The sequence below is a fragment of the Schistocerca nitens genome, chromosome 4 (assembly GCF_023898315.1).
Source record: "Schistocerca nitens isolate TAMUIC-IGC-003100 chromosome 4, iqSchNite1.1, whole genome shotgun sequence".
Taxonomy (NCBI): domain Eukaryota; kingdom Metazoa; phylum Arthropoda; class Insecta; order Orthoptera; family Acrididae; genus Schistocerca; species Schistocerca nitens.
In genome coordinates, this window is record NC_064617.1 from 316,443,840 (window position 1) to 316,462,469 (window position 18,630).

The following is an 18,630-nucleotide window of genomic DNA, read 5'->3' on the forward strand; positions in this document are numbered from 1 at the left end:
TGGTGCAGTCTCCGCCACGCCGTCGAGTCACATTTATATATGCGTGGAGCAGTGCTGACTCACTCTCCCTATGTTCATCCAGTTACCCTGCTCACATTAGTCGTTCTGTATCTTGTTATATGTCGAGTTACGAGAGGCATGTTTCCATTATTGTTCAGAGATTTATGAATAAAGCCATATTTGTGTTACTTGGATTGGTTTCATGTGTTATCTGGTTACCACAATTGTCATCTTTCAACTGGTCAGTTTATTTTAAAATGAAATCAGTAACTTTTGAGTGGTATTGCAATTAATGCATTAACAGTGCAATGAATAATCAAAATATTAAAATCTAAACTAAGTCCAATTTGAGCTTTCTTTTACCAAATAAGTACTGATGTTTTGTTTAAAGGAGTGACATAACATGATTTTGTGGTTCTGGTTTGACTAAAAAAAACAAGCACAAATAATGCAAATGGCAAACAGTTACAGCTGAGTGATTGTTTGTTTTATGTGTTTAGAAAAGTGTCAGGGTGCTAGTTATAGGAAAATTTGCCAGAATCCATAAGGGCACACACTGTGGACCCATTTAAAACAAAATTAAAATCTTTTTTTGTAAATAAATGTCTGTACTCACTGAAAGAACTCTAAGCTGTATGTATTATGTATTAATCTTTGTAGATAAATCTATTGTGTATTAAACCTTTATACACAAATATGATGTGTACTATAACTTTATAAACACTAAGACATTTGCAAAAGTCATTATTTGATGACTACATGGCAAAACAAATGTAAATAAAAATAAAAATAGAATTTGTGGTGCTGAAATTAAAAGGATTTAATCCCTGTATCATCAGATCATCAGCAGTTTACATCAGAATGAGATTTCATTTCACATTATGGAGGCTGGGCAGGTTTGTTCTACCAGCTGCGTGTGGTGTCACGTGGGATGAACAGGAAAGGTTATATATATAGCAGAAGTATGACTAATTGTTTTCTATAGGGTAAATTGCCTCTTGCAACACCCATCAGCCACCCAAATACCATGTCATTACAGAACTATGGGGGCTCACGCAACAAGATGAGAAGCTGACCATTTCATTCTTATGCCAAAATAAGAAATGTACCTGTCATTTAGTAACTAGTCAAAACACTGTAAGCTCCAATGATCAGACAATAATTAGCAAAAATAATAACTCACTTCCACTAACTGATTATGTATGCCATCTTAATTTGGAATCAAGCATAACATGATGCAATCCTTCTGTAATAAGATTACAACATGCCATGTAGTTTTGCTTACAAGGCACACTGAAATTCAAATATTTCAATTTTTTGTCAACAATTCTTTTGGGTGTGTCACTGTGGCAACGCTTAAAACAGTTTTTTTTACAGGTAGTAATCTTCGAACAATCTCTAGCTCAGTGGTGTACTGGTGGAGTCTGAGTCTGGCCATGGCCAACTAAATGCAGTATTCAGGTACAGCATGTTGCACTTGTCTCACTCATTTTTCAAATAACAAGTTAGTTCAGGCACTATCATCTGTATAACGACCATACAAATGAGTAACAACTGGGTGAATATGGATCCTGTGACCAGTATCATTGAATGACATGAAACAGCATTATGAAATATGAAATGTCTGGAGCTGGAGAGGGTACAATATATATCTCTAGATCAATGTGAACAAAAACTCACCTTGCCAATACCAACTGCCTGGTGCTCCTATGAACACACGATCTCCATCCTGAAAATAATAGTAATAAAAGATAATGAATGCAATAAAGACAAAGAAATGGCCACAGGAATTATGATGTGTGACAAATAACTTCTGAATTGAACATTTAAAAAGTTTGCTGGAGAAAATATCCCATACTGCATGGATCATTTTTGTTATGGAATATTGGCACCATTGTCAATACTAAGACCCCTTCTCTGCAGTTCATAAGCTGCCTAGAGTAAAAGGGCTCAAAAAAGTATGGAGAAATTTCTACACTGGCAGAAAAGAATTATGAAATTTCCATATTTGTTGCCAAATAAAGATTGCACTGTGGGGACTGACACTTGTCAGTATTTACGAAAGCGATCTCTGATTAACTTTCTTGAGGTGGAATCTTCCAGTGACACATATAGGAATACAGCAACTTTTTTTTCATATCGCACTTTGAAATAACTGAGGACATATGAGGGTATCGGAAGCAATGCGATATAAATAACATATTCTTAATTTTTAGATAGATACATATGAAATTAAGGAAGACGTTAGAAAATCATTTCTACTTTAGTGACAATCAAATTTCATAGTAGTGGTTCATGGTATCTCAGTGCTTACCAGATGAGAAAAAGGAAGTGAAGTTAAACTGTCTTTCAAGCTGCACATGGGCCTAAAATCACTTATATTTCTTTGCAGTGTAGAAGTTTTAGTGACAAAATCTTACATAAATGTAATGTTGATTGTTCCAATAAAAAAAGTAATTAAATCATAGAATCTATTTTATTGTAATGATCTGAGTGTACAGACTAACATGTTATGTCATGTATTACCATGTTATGTAGATCACTTGTTAATCAAACTAAGAAATATATTATGCACAGTTTGGCCTTGGTCACTGTCCATTATATCACTAGCCTCTCCTGAGTCCTTCACTGTGTTCTGTGGACCCTACCATGAACAAGAACCACAGGGATGTGGAATAAGGTAAGTTGTACATTAACAAAAGACAAGGAAATCACAGGAATATATTCTGTATCAAGAATAAGCTATCACTAAACTGCTTAATGTGACTCTTGCTTATGACAGCTAAATTCAATCAGGTAAATTAGGAAGAAAACTGCAACTTTGCAAAACAGCTACTGACCCTTCAGTTATACTAAATAGGTGCTTTTTTATGCTATTGATGGCTTAATATTTACTCAGTTACAGTTTTCAAAGAAAATATTTATCAACACCTGTATAAACGAGTCCTACTTGCAGTTCATTACTACTTGTTATGCAGCTTTACAATGAACACTGCTATTGATAATATAGCTAACAGAACATTTCAATAACTGAATCTAGATCATTTGTAGAAATAGTGGCTAATGAGGCATATTTCAGTTTTCTTTTGAATTGATAGGAATTCCCTATTTATTGCTTTATCCTCAACGAATTTACACTCTGCAGCAGAGTGTGTCCTGATTTTACACTTCTTGGCAGATTAAAACAGTGTACTGGACCAGAACTCGAACCTGGGACTTTTGCCTTTCATGCTAAAGTGCTCTACTGACTGAGCTGTCCAAGCACAACTTATGATCTGATCCCACAGCTGCGTAAGTTTCTTGCTTTATGTTAGGTGGAAGCTTTTGAATATATTTTCAACAGAGTACATAATTCCACTATGAGTCCTAGACAAGAAGGCAAAGTGTATGTGAAATTTATTTTTGTGTTTGTTTTGTAATTGAGCGAATCAATATCTCATCTGTAACTGATTTTTAACTATTGGCAACAAAAACCGTCAAGGAGAGGTGGGAGGAAGTGAGTGCAAGATTACAAAGACTCTTAAAAGGCTTCTCCAAGATGTCCATGGAAAAAAAAAAAAATGATTGTATGGCGTCAGTAGCCGGGAGTTCCCAGGTGGGAAATTCAGCCACCAAGTGCGTCTTATTGAGCGTGACTCCACATTGGGTGACTTGCGTGTCGACAAAGGGGATGAAATGATGATGAGGACCACACAACACCCAGCCCCTGAGTGGAGAAAATCTCCCATCCCAGTCACGAATCAAACACGGGCCCCCATGCGTGGCATTCAAACGTGCTGACCGTTCAGCTTTTGGGGCAGACAGAGATATCCATTTATCTACTTCAAGCAACATTCTTACTGTTCACTTCTGGTGCACAAACACTACAGAGAGTGAAAATCTTCAAAATAAAGCAACATTCTTTTGTTTAGGTCAACACAATGGGAGATACTACACAGGGGGAACCATGTTTAACTGAACTTCTTGATTCATCAGTTTGCGCTGTTCCACTGGAAAGTTCAGTACCTATGCAATAAGTTAATAAAATTGTAAATAATACTTTCAAATGAGTTAATTGATGCTTCTATACTGTGTCTAAATGAGCATTGGTTAAGGGAGGATGGGTTACAGAGTGAACAAAACAAAATATGAACTGACAGCCTACACATGTAGAAAGCAAATCCAGTGTGGTGGAAAACTGCATCTTTTCAAAAAAGGAATAGTTTCTGAACATCTAGAACTAAAGCCACTAAATAATGAAAAGGATTTGGAAATATCAGCCATAGAATTATGATCATTCAAAAAAAATTGTTGTTTGTTTCTACAAATCTCCAGGTGGGGGCATAAAAAAAACTCTCATCACCATCATGAAACACACATTAATTGAAACTCTGGCAATTTTAGTATAGACTTTAGCAAAACCCGTAAATTAAGAACAGGATTACTGAATCTCTTAGACTGTTATAACATGGAAATCACAATACATTCCCACACATGACAAACTTGTTGTACAAAATCCACAATAAATCAAATAATAATTAACTCTAATCAACAACATTAAAAAACAGAAACAGTAAAGTCTGGACTGGAGACCACTATGGGCATGCTACAAGTTTCAGAGCTAAAAGTGACAAGACTAACAAACTGACAAGCACATATTTTAAGAAAGAGTAATGAGAGCACGGTAGTAAAATATGTTTGAGAAATTTAATATCTTCACTGATACAAGTAACTAACATTTTATGTAGCATTACCAGTTAAAACTAGGAGGTAAAAACTCAGTCACAAAAACAAATGCATCACTCCAGGTGTAAGAAAACCATATGCGCAGAAAAGATTGCTGTACAGAACTACTAAAATGTGTCAGGTATAACCTGAATTAAGCTACAAAACAATACTCAAGAAGGTAATAACAAGCACCAAAATGCTGGAAAATGACAAATACATCAGAAAAACATGAAGTAAAATGAAAGTTGTTTGGAATATTATAAAGGAAGAAACAAAAAGTAATAAAACTAAAATTAATAACTTATAATTGAATGAAAAGACTATCAGCAAACCAAAGACTGTAGTTAATGTGTTTAAGTTATTTAATAAATGTAGTACAAAATTTATTGAGCAAAATGTCACCCATAAATATCACACGCATCTAACATCAAAAACAGAATAGGTATGAAACAAAATATTTCTCATGCTAAAAATATGCAGGATTACATTAAGAAATTAAGCTTCTAAAATCAAAACATTTGTCAGGAATGGATAAAACCAGATTTTATTGCAAAAAATAAAATAAAATACAAAAAAAAAATGCTTACATCATCTCTGAAGCACTGACTTCTCTTATAAACGTATCCTTCTCAACTGGCAACTTTCTGACTTTATTAAAAACTGGGTAAAGTGAAACCACTTCACAAAAAAGGAAACTAACATGAGAGACAAACTTCACAACCGTTTTTTACTGACTGTATTTCCAAAAATTCTAGAAAACCTAGTTTTATAAATGAATTTTTAATTTCTTAAATAAGTGTAAAATGTTATTAGACTCACAACATTGTTGAACAAAAAAAATCTCTCAACAAAACAGAGATTGTTTATAATATGACATGCTACAACCCCTAGACAGGTAGGAACACATTTTGTGCATATTCCTAGACTTATCAAAGGCCTTTGATACCATTAATCACAATAAATAACTTAGTAATATTCAGAATTGGGATATTTGTGGAGCAGCATTTAACTGAATGAAATCATACCCCCATGAACGAAAACACCGCATAGAGCTAACACACGAAGTAAATGGCACCACAGTCAGTAGCATCACTCGGTTTCATTAATGGTCAGATAGGAAGCTCCCCAAGTTTCCATACTGCGTCAAATCCTTCTTTTACTATATCTAGGCTCCAAGTTTTAGATGTAAACAGAAGAAAGAGAAAACTAGAATTTGCAGATGACACAAGTATCTTAATTACAGCAAGTACCAAAGAAATCTTTGAAAGCAACATTAGTCTCATCACAAAGAATATAGTAGAATGCTTTAATGCAAATATTTTTATTACAAATCTGGGAAAAACTGCTGCAATGAACATATTCACCACCCAGAATAGAACACCAACTATTGTTCATACTGAAACAATTGGAAAAACAGAGAACAAAATCTCTCAGTACATGGAACAACATAACATGAAATGAGATTCACATGTAGACTATGCAAACAGAAAACTCAGCAGAACAAACATGTTTCATAATACGAACACAAAGAAACTGTATATTGTATGACAATCTGTAGACAATGCATTTTGCTTATGCTTTCTCAGTATTGGAATATGGTGAGCTTTGGGGAAACTGTGGTGAAAGTTTGAAATGATTTACAGTACAGAAAAAGATTATTAGACTAATGGGAGGGGTAGACCAAAAATCATCATGCAGGCAACTATTTAAGGAAAAATAAAATACTACAACATCCATGTATTTACATACTAGAAAAGTAATTATTATAAAAAAAATAAACAGTCCGGTATACAGCAACTACACAAACAAATAAATGATGTATATGTACACTATTACAGAAGGGTATACTCCATCTCAGCATCAAATTGTATAACATTTTATCCAGATCTGTAAAAATAATAAAAGGTAAAGTCTGCGGTGCAAGCTCGTAATCAAGCAACCGCCCTGCCTGCTCGCAGAGTACGGCCTTTTTTTGCCGCAGCACAAGGTGGGGGAGTGTGGTAGGCCCAGTACAAATTTGATAGCAGGCTGAGTGGACCTGAGACTATCTTACAGGGACTGGAATGAAGAAAAATCCCTGCTCCTATCCAGGATTGAACCCATGATCTCTATGGCCAGAGCCTAGTGCTCTACTCACTAGACCACTATAAAAAAAGTAATGAACTGAAACAGTTCCAAACCAACAGTGAAGAATTACTTGGTAAAGCACTACTTCTATATAGTGAAGGAGTCTCTACAAAAAAAAAAAAAAAACTATAGTACCAGATACAATTGCATTTGTTAAGTGTGTGTGTAAAAAATTTCTAGATGTTGGCAGAATCTTCTGCAGAATGAAACACGTCATCACAACATTGCCATACAGTCATGTAATATCCACGGTGTGTTAGTCTTTTCCTCTCATCACACACGTTGGCTCAGTGGTGGTAAACCTTTTAGCAGCATTACTGGCAGGGTCACTATTACTAACAAGTTGTTTGTTACACTTGTCACATTATGTTATAGTGTCTGAACGAGGACAATGAAACCTTAGATAAAACTGCTCATTTAAGGCATATCTATAGACCAATTCTTTTATTTTCTTTTCCTTCCCATAGCTATGAGTAAAGTTGGTACATACTGATTTCGACAACTGGGCAGGTCGACCTCCTCCTTGCTCAGAGTTCGAAGCTGGTTGTAATGCAAGACAGATGTGGGAAATGGCCTCATGTGCTTTTCAATAGTTTGCAGTTTACTTCTACGTACGAACATGGTGTCTTCAGACAGTAAGTTAAGCATGTCTTCCCACGCTAGGACCATTTCACAACAAGAGTGGCATATTGTCAGAAGAGAGTACATGTTCTGGGTTTGCTGCAGACACAGTTCTGCTGTGGTATGGATAACTGTTGCATCACAGTTTTTGTTTGGAATGGTGCAGTAACTGGAAACGTACTCCAAAGTAGAAGTACAAGCGGCAGTGCAATTCATGTGGACATAACATCTAAATTGCACACAAATTCACAATGAAATTCTGGAGGAACATGGGACAAACGCAATATCACATCCAGCCATAGTGAAATGGTGCCAACAATTTGATCAAGGCTGGACAGACGAGGGCGAGGCTGAGTAGGATGTCCAGACGTTGCACCATAGGATTTTGTAAGCAGGAAGAACATCTAGAGAGAGAGAGGGGGGGAGGGGGGGGGGAGGGCGAGGAGATTTTACAACAATGAGGACGTTCACCCACTGGTTCTTAAACAGCTCCAGGTCCAAGGCTCGGATTTCTATTGTCGACGAATTGAGAGATTAGTAAAACATTACGATGGTAAGTCAGAGACTTTATGCAAATGTTGAAACATAGTGTCTTGTATCTATTCACTTTGAAGTGTAGTGTAGCATTCAATAAAAGTTACTTGGCCTGCAATAATAATGTGTAACTCACTTTATTAAGTACCCTTGTATTTTGCTTGATGGTACGTTTCTCCACAGGGCAAGATTTATTGGTTATTAATATAGAGAAACTGACATAAAGAAACATCTAGCACCTGTAACAAGAGTTCGCAAATTCTAATGCCGCACATTTTTATTATTGTGCTGTGTTTCCTCTGCTGTATTTCTTTTTCTGTGCTTTGGATGTTTGAGTTCAACACATCCAGTAAAATAGCAAATTTCAGGAATCAAGTGCCCAAATATCTATAAATATCTCCTGTCGTTGTTTTTCGGGACAATTTCGTTACATTTATCTCTATAATTGTGGTTACTGCCGCAGACAATCATTGTTATGAAGTTTTGAGGCTTCGTAATGAATAAAACCCTGTGCCCAGATATCAGGAGAGGGCAGATTGGACTGTCTTGTCCCCTACTGCGGAGACCTATGCACGTAATTTTTGCTAAATTGTATCTACATTTCTGTACATGAAGAGGAATGTTGAAACTTGATACAATGTCAGTTTAGTTTTCGTAGCGCTTCAAGTAGCCTATACTGATACCTAATACACTGCTGGCACCTAAAATACCAGTACTGAGTTATTAACAGCATTTTATGTTTAGCAGCTTACCTTTTCCTTTCTGACAATAGAATCAACAATGTTCAGGAAGCCGCCTGCATAACGACACAACAATGCAGGTTTAGTGCTTTAGCTCTCACCTCAATTGCAGATATCAAGCAGTACTGAATAAAAGTTAGGTCAATAGGTGGCAACATCGAACATAGCTGCATATACCAATATATTCCAAGAAGCCATGCGCGCAAAAATGGGATGTTTGAACGGGTCATATCTCGGGTGATATTGATCGCAAAGATAAACGGTCAAGTGTTTTGGATAGACCTTGGCAAATCGTCGAAATTTTTATCATATGTTCTTAACATGACGTTCTCATGGAAATTCTTTTTTGTACATTATCCGTTACCGAGATACAGAGGTTCAAAGCTACGCAAAATCAGCAAAAACTGGTTTTAGCCGCTTTTTCATCATGGGCTGCAGTTATCTAAATAATAAATCGTAGAAAATGGCTCAACACGCGTTAAACATTTATCGAGAAAACCCATTTTCCCGTTTTCGAAAATCGTTATCCGTTATCAATATACGCAAAAAAAAAAAGAGTTCATGGGTACCAAAAGTACCTATTGTGGGGATGGTCACTTCTAATATTTCTACTCACGGCAAATCGTCAAAACTTTTACCATATGTTGTCAAGATGATTTTCTTGGGGAACTTTGAAATTTTGTTCGATATCATTACCGAGATCGAGAGGTGCCAAGGTGCCGTACTTACGCACTTAATAACCAGTCTGAGGCATAAATGTAGTTTTAAATTACGTAGTGAAACATGGCAAGGGCTCTGGGTCATCGAAGGATTCTGGAATTACCGGGCTATGTTTTTGATCGCCGTTTTTTCACCAATAAAACTTTAGTGACGCCCTTTTTCTGTATAATGGGCACTTCACGGCTGAACGAGCTGAAATTTTTCGATGGTGTCACAGGCGGTATAAGCCCCTCATTAAAAAGTATTTTGCCACACGAAATTCTTTGTTCTTTTAGGTGTAGTCTAAAAAATATTTTTGTGTAAAGTAATGTAAAGTAGTTTAAAGCGAATTTGTATTGGGTGGGAGATGATTTTGTTTTAACCTTATATTATGCGTACTTATTTATTGTATATGTGTTTCAAAGTATGTAAATGTTTCGAAGTACATAAATAAACTGTCAAAACTTTACTGACATACAGAATTAATATTTTATAATCAGCATATCCTGCTGTACAGGGAAAAGAAGAGAACCAGGTGAAAAATGCTCCTCTCGCAGTGGAAAAAAAGGCGTAGGCCTATATGCTCGTCTTCAACCCTCCTCTGATCGCACCGTTGTATTTTGTACGACACTTAACTTATTTTAACTGCCCGTCGCTTTCGGTCAGCTAGCTTCTTGGGATACTGGCGCCAGCTATTACTCATGACAAGACTCTTCTTGCCGTAAGCCCCTCCCCGCCCCTTCGTTGCGGCTACTTTTCAGCCCGTAAACAAGTATTTTATAAAATGCATTGTAACCATATGCTGTTTTTTGTCCCATTAGTCATCTACCGGTTTCAGTTATTAACCATCATCCAGGATCTGTTGTACTCAACAGCTTGAATGATGGTTAATAACCTTATGGGAACATTACATAAACAAATAAGTACAATTATTTTTAATTTTTCTGAAGTCAGTGAGTAGAATATACACATTTGGAATGTTTTTATTAGGTGGAGCCCAGTAAAATTTGAAGATATTCCTTGACTTTTCAAGAAGAGAATGAAAAAAGAGCTCAACATCAATCAACTCGAAATTTTGAGGAAAACGATTCCGATTTGAGTGAGGAGTAAACAATAAATGCTGACCACGATTCTGAAACTGAAACTGAGTATATTGATGAAGAGGACGATGATAAAACAGGGACTGAAGATTTTTATATGGGGAAGGATGAAGTTGCGAAATGGTGCATATCAAGTCTATCGAAATCTTCAAAAATTAAGGCAAAAAGTAGTAAAAGCTTTGTCTGGCGCTAGAACAATGGTAAGGGATTCTGCATCTCCCCTTGCTGTACATTCAAAACTTTTTAATGTAAACATGACTGATGAAGTTCTACGACATACTAATTTAAAAATCGAAAACTTTTGCCTAATGTATGTGCGACTCTGAGATTGTACTGATCTATTGACCACTATTGCTATCCTTATTTAAATCGGATTGATAAAGGAATGAATGGAAAATGTGCAGGAGTTAGGGGCAAAGGATGGGACGGGAATAACACATCTGACAGCGGCGTGTAGTCTCGGAGGTTTCCACTAATTTTGAGGAGCCTTCAGTTTGATTATAGCACAACCTAGCAGGGAAGAAGGAAGTTTGATAAACTTGCTGGCACAAGTAAACATTTTTCTCTTCTTTTTGCATTTTATATCATAAAAATGTAATACAATTATATACCCAAAACACATTCTATTTTGAACATAAAACGGTTAAAATAGGTAATTTAACACATTTAGTACCCAATAAGACCAATAATTGAAGCAAAACGACGCGTTGTTTTCTCTGCAACGCATGATCGCTCATTTAACAGATATTGGCGCGACCGGTGGAAGGTTAAGAGAGAGTGACAGAAAAGTGAGGAACCAGCTGCCTCAATCCTGATTCCACCTTCCTCTCCAAAAATTTTGACCTGCGTACATATTCGCGCTTTTTTGTGCTAAAAGAGAATAACAGGGAGACAGCGACGGTGGAAGACAAGAGACTGCCAGTGGGAGAAAAAAAAAAGGGAGGAGATAGTGATGGTGGGAGAGAGAAAGTGGCAGTGAAAGAGAAAGAGAGACGGACGAAGACAACAGCAGTGAGAGCCAAAAGAGAGAAGAGACAGTGAAAGTCAATGAGAAACAGTCACAGTAAAAGAGAAAGAGAGATGGACTGAAACAGTAGCAGTAGGAGGAAAGTGAGAGGGGACAGTGGAAGTGAAAAAGAGAGATCAGTGGAGACAATACATAGGCTTGGTGGGTCTGGAGCTTCCAGACCGGCGAACGTAAACGCGAAAAAATTTGCCCAATTTCTCCCATCCCCTAAAACCACGCGTTAAAGTTTCCCAGCTGGCCCATTGTGGCTGTGCGGTTCTAGGCGCTTCAGTCCGGAACCGCGCTGCTGCTACGGTCGCAGTTTCGAATCCTGCCTCGGACATGGACGTGTGTGCTGGCCTTAGGTTAGTTAGGTTTAAGTAGTTCTAAGTCTAGGGGACTGATGTCCTCAGATGTTAAGTCCCAGAGTCACTTGAACAATTTTTGAAAGTTTTCCAGTGTAGGGGACAAAACCCCGAACAAATCATTGTCAAGGACATGTGTGGAAAGCAGACAATGATGATCGTCAACGTGATGCAAAGACTGGCAACTTGCTTTAAATATACAGATAACATATTGATTACAGTATCAATGAGTCACAATTGCAATCAGTCAACTCATGCAAATGTAACATTTTGTAGAGATGTAAAGTGGAAAAATCAAATAGGTTCATTAGTAGGTGCATACTAGGATGAAGCACTCAGTCCACAAAAAATATCCGTTACAAAACTCTGCTGTGACCCATCCTAGAATATTGTTCAAATGTAGGGTGACCAGATGCAATTGTTTAAAAAGGAAGACAAACAGCTTCAAAAAGGAGGACAAAGGAAGAAAAAAAGAGGACACATCAAACGGGTCAACTACAGATGAGGATACCACCCGTCAGCTTTGGACAAGTCACATGACTGCCGGGAATTACCGGTAAAACTAGTAGTTAATTGTTAGTGGTGGTCAGGAGTTGATTCCCAGAACAATATTTTTTAGGAAAATTTTAAATAATTGATATTTGCATTCGCTTATAGGTTGATCAACGATAACATCGACGATCCTGGTGCCACCTACTAACACCGCCTTTGTGCGTGTTTATCACGAAGGCTGCGCCAAAAGTAAAATATTTAAGAAAATAGCAATAGAACGGACGAATTGTGAATTTAGCTGTATTACGCTCAACTTTGCGAAAAAGCCGGACACTGTAAAAATCCGCCCGGAACCCGGACAAGGAGCTTTAAAGAAGGACATGTCCAGATTAATCTGGACGTCTGGTCACCCTATTCAAATGGCACCCGTACCAAAAAGGACTAGCGGAGGATATTTAACAAACAAAAAGAAGGGCAGCACGAATGGTCACAAGTTTATTTGGCCCACGGGAGGGCATCACGGAGACGATGAAACACGTGAACTGGCAGGTTCAAGATTGACGCAAACTATAACGCGGAAGCTTCCTTACAGAGTTTCAAGATGTGGCTTTAAGTGAAGAATCCAGGATATACCAAGGAGCTTTCAATAAGCAACGCAGCACATTATTTTCCCGGCCAGTCTCCGTTGAAAATCTGCAGAATTTATTGTAGAACATCGTGGTGTATTCCCGCTTCAGATCATGTAGTTTCATAAGGTTCCGACAGGAGGCGACGTTATACGTAGCTTTCAAAATGGCGTCTGTTACAGTGATGCGTTCCAAGCCAAAATCTATCACTGAGTTTCTTTTGGCGGAAGCACAGAAGATCGCAGATATTCACAGGCGCTTGCAGAATGTCTATGGGGACCTGGTACTGAATAAAAGCACGATGAGTCGTTGAGAGAGGCGTCCGTGTTCATCACCATAAGGTCGCGTAAACCTGTCCAATCTCCCGCATGCCGGCCGGCCGCATACAGTTGTGACTTTTGCAATACTGGAACATGCAGACATTCTCAATCGAGGTGACGGACGGATCACAATCAAACATTTCGCTGCGTAACTGGATGTCTCTGTTGGTAGGGCTGACACACTCGTGCCTGCTGGGTTTTATCACTGCCTAAGGCCGATATTACACTATCAAATTTCTCTGTCAAAGATTTGATCAAAGATGTGATCAAATATTCGTCATATATATATTTGACAAAGATCTTTGACGTGGCGCTAAAAAGGGGTATTACAGATCATATTTTTCGTCAAAGTTCAAGATGGCTGACAACAAAAACTTGTTATTAACTGCAGCAGTTGCATGTACCACAATTGCACTGTGTGCACATGCTGAAGAGATGCGCGGGGGGGGGGGGGGGAGGGAAGGAAAAGGTGAAGCCATGGGTTTTACGATGACAGACAAAAACATTCAACAAAACTTGTTACGTGAGCTTATAGTGGGTCAAATGGTTCAAATGGCTCTGAGCACTATGGGACTTAACTGCTGAGGTCATCAGTCCCCTAGAACTTAGAACTACTTAAACCTAACTAACCTAAGGACATCACACACATCCATGCCCAAGGCAGGATTCGAACCTGCGACCGTAGCGGTCTTGCGGTTCCAGACTGTAGCGCCTAGAATCGCTCGGCCACCTCGGCCGGCAGTTGACAGCTATAGTGGAGGACATCAAGTCGTACATCAGTTTGGCCTACTTAAGAATGGATGAGCATATATTTCTGTAAGTGCTCAGTGAAGTGTAAGGTTAGGTTAGGTCAGGTCTCCAATCTTCTTAATCTATTTTTGTATTCAGGGTGCATCACGTTGAATAGCGCCTCATCAGCTTCATACATCTCTCTTAATTCTGTAATTGTCGGTACACAACAATTGTATTTACCGGCAATGTTTATAAAAACACTACAGATGACAGAACGCTGCAGCGATGCTACCGCTCCAAGTGGTAACATGTCACATTGCAGTGAATAGAAGACAAGCAACTTCTTTGATCAAATCTACAGCGAGGCCCTAGATTTGATCAAATATTTGACTACATTTGACAAAGTTCCCTATTACAACATCAAATTTCTTTGACAAAGATATTGAACAAAGAAATCTGATAGTGTAATACCGGCCTACCAGCAGATCAGAATGAGTAGCGAAGGACCATCTGTGCGGAATTGCCTGTGCGTTACGTGGATGATCTGGAGGTTATTGATGTAGCAAGACGTTGGCTCCGACGTCGACAAGTAGAATGGTACCGTCCGGACGTATAGGACCTCACAGTTACGTGGGGTAAGGCTGTCTTATTGAATGGAGATTATGTTGAAAAATAGGGTTTTGTAGCCAAAAGAGAGGGGAATAATATGTCAGGGTTTTAAACATGCCTGAAACAGCAACTGTTGAAATTCTTCACAGTAAAGGACGACAGCCAAAGCAGTTGCAGGATAAAGATTTATTAAAATTCTTGACCAAGGTTTCGGTATATATATATATATATATATATATATATATATATATATATATATATATATATATATATATATATATATATATATATATATATATACCTTCATCAGAAGTAAAATATCTAAAGTTACATCCTGCAATCGAGAATAATAAAACAATTGTGGCAAAGGCGTCGTCAGCAGTTAAGACATCATCTCCATTTATACAACATGATTATGGACACGCCTTTGGCTCAATTGTTTTATTATTCTCCATTGCAGGATGTAATTTTAGATATTTTACTTCTGGTGAAGGTATATTTATATATACCGAAACCTTGGTCAAGAATTTTAATAAATCTTTATCCTGCAACTGTTTTGGCTATCATCATTTACCGTGAAAAATAATATGGTATACTGGAGTCTTCAATAAAATCAATGTGTTCTCAGACTTTACTTTGTCCGATGGTGGAAGGACTGACGGATGCCCTCATGGGCATCGTTTCCAGGGAACGCCGGCCTTTCCTAGACTGCTTTCATAAAAAATGTGCCGCATTACTTATTGGACACCACTCGCACTTAAGTTCTCTCCGTATCGCCCTGGTAGGGATCACGAAAACGAAGTTAGACTAATTATAGCACACATAGAGGCGGTTAAAGCAATCTTTCATCTCGCGCTCCAGGCAGGACTGGAACATGGGGAAGCCGCAATAACTGGTGCAATGAGAAGCGCCCCCCTATCATGCACTTGACAGTGGTTCGCAGAGTACCGATGTAGATGTCGCTATGTGCTGCGAGAAATGATGAAGCACGAAAGACTGTTTTGAGCCGTGTGAAAGTATCGATCCTGTCAGATCAGGGTTGAGTCATAGTATTTCGGCTATTTTTAAGAGGCATACGCCGAGCAACTGGAGTGTTGTAGAGAGGGAGCTGAGTTGGAGAGCAGAGCTGTGAACAGAGCGGCGAGCACGAGCGTAGCGAGGCTGTCTGCGAGTAGCTGTGGTGACTAAGCGAGGTCGCACCGGGCCGAGCAGTACGCTAGCGCTACTCGCTGACAACACGCAGCAATGGGTGCGGTGGACTCTGCAGCTGGTGGCTAGGCGGACCGCGCGGGGAATAAAGCTGTATCCGTCAGATGCTGCGCGACTACCCTGTATCATAGTGCGTGTTTTTACAAGGAATCAGCGAGGACACGGGAACGTGTAGCTGATGTTCGGCAACGTGCTAAGACAGACGGTACGTGAATCTGGCGGATCGGCGGTGCTCGCTAACATAACTGAAGTGTACTACAGTTCTATTCAATACATGTAGAATCTGACTGTCAAGGAAATAAGTCTCTTGTTGTAAGGTAGCTGACGATTAGTAATTTGTTAAACTATGTCCAGTTTTTTAATTTTTTTAATTTTTTAATTTTTATTTTTTTCCGAGCGAGGTGGCGTTGGGTTAGCACACTGGATGATGGACTGGACTCGCATTCCGAAGGACGACGATTCTAGGTCAAGGGTCACACTTTATTAATAATTGTAGTACAAAGTAATATCTCCAGCAACAGTTACATTCTCAGCAAGTACACCAAGTCCTTTCATCCATACATGAATTTTTTCATTATTACTAACTTTTCTACATGAACGTGTATACAAAGTAAATGGCATATTACTATAGACATAACTAGGACTACTTTGCTTCTTGATATCTATTCCACAATGCCACGTCTTGTAGGCGATGACATCTCGGTCGGCGAAAGATTTAGGGTAGTAATTATGAACTTACAACAAAAGTAATAGTATGATGTTAATCAGCACAAAAAGCAAATGAAGTTAGCAATATTAGTTATTCAATTTGTGGAATTTGATTTTCAACTAAAATAGTGGTTATCCCGTACGCGCGCTGTAGTACCGCCGCACCCCATAAACCCCCCCACCGTGCCAGTATACAATACATCATGCAGTTGCTAAATCAGTGTCTTGGCACTCAGTATAGTAAATTTTTATCCATTTGTTGCATCCTTGAGCCCTCTCTATATAAGCGGGCAGTGCACGCCAGCGGAACCTCTGTGAGCTCTATCTGCAACAGCATTGAAGCACTAAGCCCCGTCGACGTGTGTATCGTCAACGCCGCCACCGCACGCCTGTCTACAAACATATTTTTAGCCTCGAGAATAAACTTGGAAGGAAATGGAACAGCCCAAGCAGTTATATTAAATGGACCGATATTCTTCCGTGGCTGCAGAGTTAATTTTACTGTGGACGTCGCTACTGGAAATTCTGGTAGTGGTTGGTTTACGCTAGCTATCGTTCATTGTGAAAACGCTTCACTTCCTGGACTCGCCGACCGAGATGTCATCGCCTTACCTAGATCACTTCAGGCAAATTCCTTTGAAAGGGCACGGCCGATTTCTTTCCCCATCCTTCGCTAATCCGAGCTTGTGCTCGGTCTCTGATGACCTCGTTGTCGACGGGACGTTAAACACTAACCTCCACTTCCTCCTGTCCAGTTTTTCTGACTTGTTCTTGTAAAGTCACAGAAAAAGAGTAACGTTGTCTGAAGTTTTGAGAATCAGGCCGGTCAAAGGCATGGATAGTACTTAAGAAGTAAATTGCTTTTGCCCGCCCGGTTGGCCGTGCGGTCTAACGCACGGCTTTCCGGGCGGGAAGGAGCGCCTGGTCCCCGGCACGAATCAGCCCGGCGGATTTGTGTCGAGGTCCGGTGAACCGGCCAGTCTGTGGATGGTTTTTAGGTGGTTTTCCATCCGCCTCGGCGAATGCCGGCTGGTTCCCCCTATTCCGCCTCAGTTACACTATGTCGGCGTTTGCTGCGCAAACAAGTTCTGCACGTACACCACCATTACTCTACCACGCAAACATAGGGGTTACACTCGTCTGGTGTGAGACGTTCCCTGGGGGGTCCACCGGGGGCCGCACCGCAGAATAACCCTGGGTTCGGTGTGGGGCGGCGGAGGGCTGAAGTGGACTGCGGTAGTCGTCGTGGGATTGCGGACCACTGCGGCTACGGCGGGGACGGAGTCTCTCCGTCGTTTCTAGGTCCCCGGTTAACATACAATACAATAGATACAATGTCCAGTTTACGATTTATTATTATTTTTTTTTTTAACCGAGCGAGGTGGCCCAATGATTAGCACACTGGACTCGAATTCCGGAGGACGACGGTTCAATCCCGCGTCCGGCCATCCCGATTTACGTTTTCCGTGATTTCCCTAGAGCACTTCAGGCAAATGCCGGGGTGGTTCTTTCCTAATCCGAACTAGTGCTCCGTCTCTAATGGCCTCGTTGTCGACGGGACGTTAAACACTAATCTCTTCCTCCTCCTGTCCAGTTTTGCTGCCTTGTTCGTGTAAAGTCACAGAAAAAGAGTAACGTTGTCTGAAGTTTTGAGAAACAGGCCGATCAAAGGCATGGATGGTGCTTAAGAAGTAAATTGCTTTTAATGATTAGGTTTAAGGTAATTGTTGTGTGTATATTTTATATGGCTTTTAAATGAGTAATCGCAAGAAAAGCTTTATAAATTTCCTGCCTTATTGTGAAATTAGTGTGTTTAGACCACAGCAGGTCGAAGCTCAGTGTGATGTGTAAAAGCCTAATAAGACAGTTAACAGCGTATGAAATTTTTTTATGAAGGGAAGTTTTTGTTAATTGCTGTTCTATATAAAATTTAAAACAGAATTTATTTTTGTAGACAATTTTTCGAGAGTTAATCTTTTTCCTCAGAATTAAGTGATACGATAGATCACAGTACAGCCGTGCAGCAATGTCCGAT

At 39.2% G+C, this 18,630-nt stretch overlaps 1 protein-coding gene across 2 annotated transcripts in view; it reads right to left on the minus strand.

Moving 5' to 3' along the window:
- LOC126251737 (integrin alpha-PS2-like) overlaps positions 1-18,630 on the minus strand; it is an 836,605-nt gene that overhangs the window by 87,463 nt on the left and 730,512 nt on the right. For both annotated transcript variants that reach the window (XM_049952346.1, XM_049952345.1), the window contains exon 6: positions 1,681-1,729. In XM_049952346.1, the coding sequence (XP_049808303.1) occupies positions 1,681-1,729 (49 nt within the window). The remainder of the gene's footprint in view (positions 1-1,680; positions 1,730-18,630) is intronic.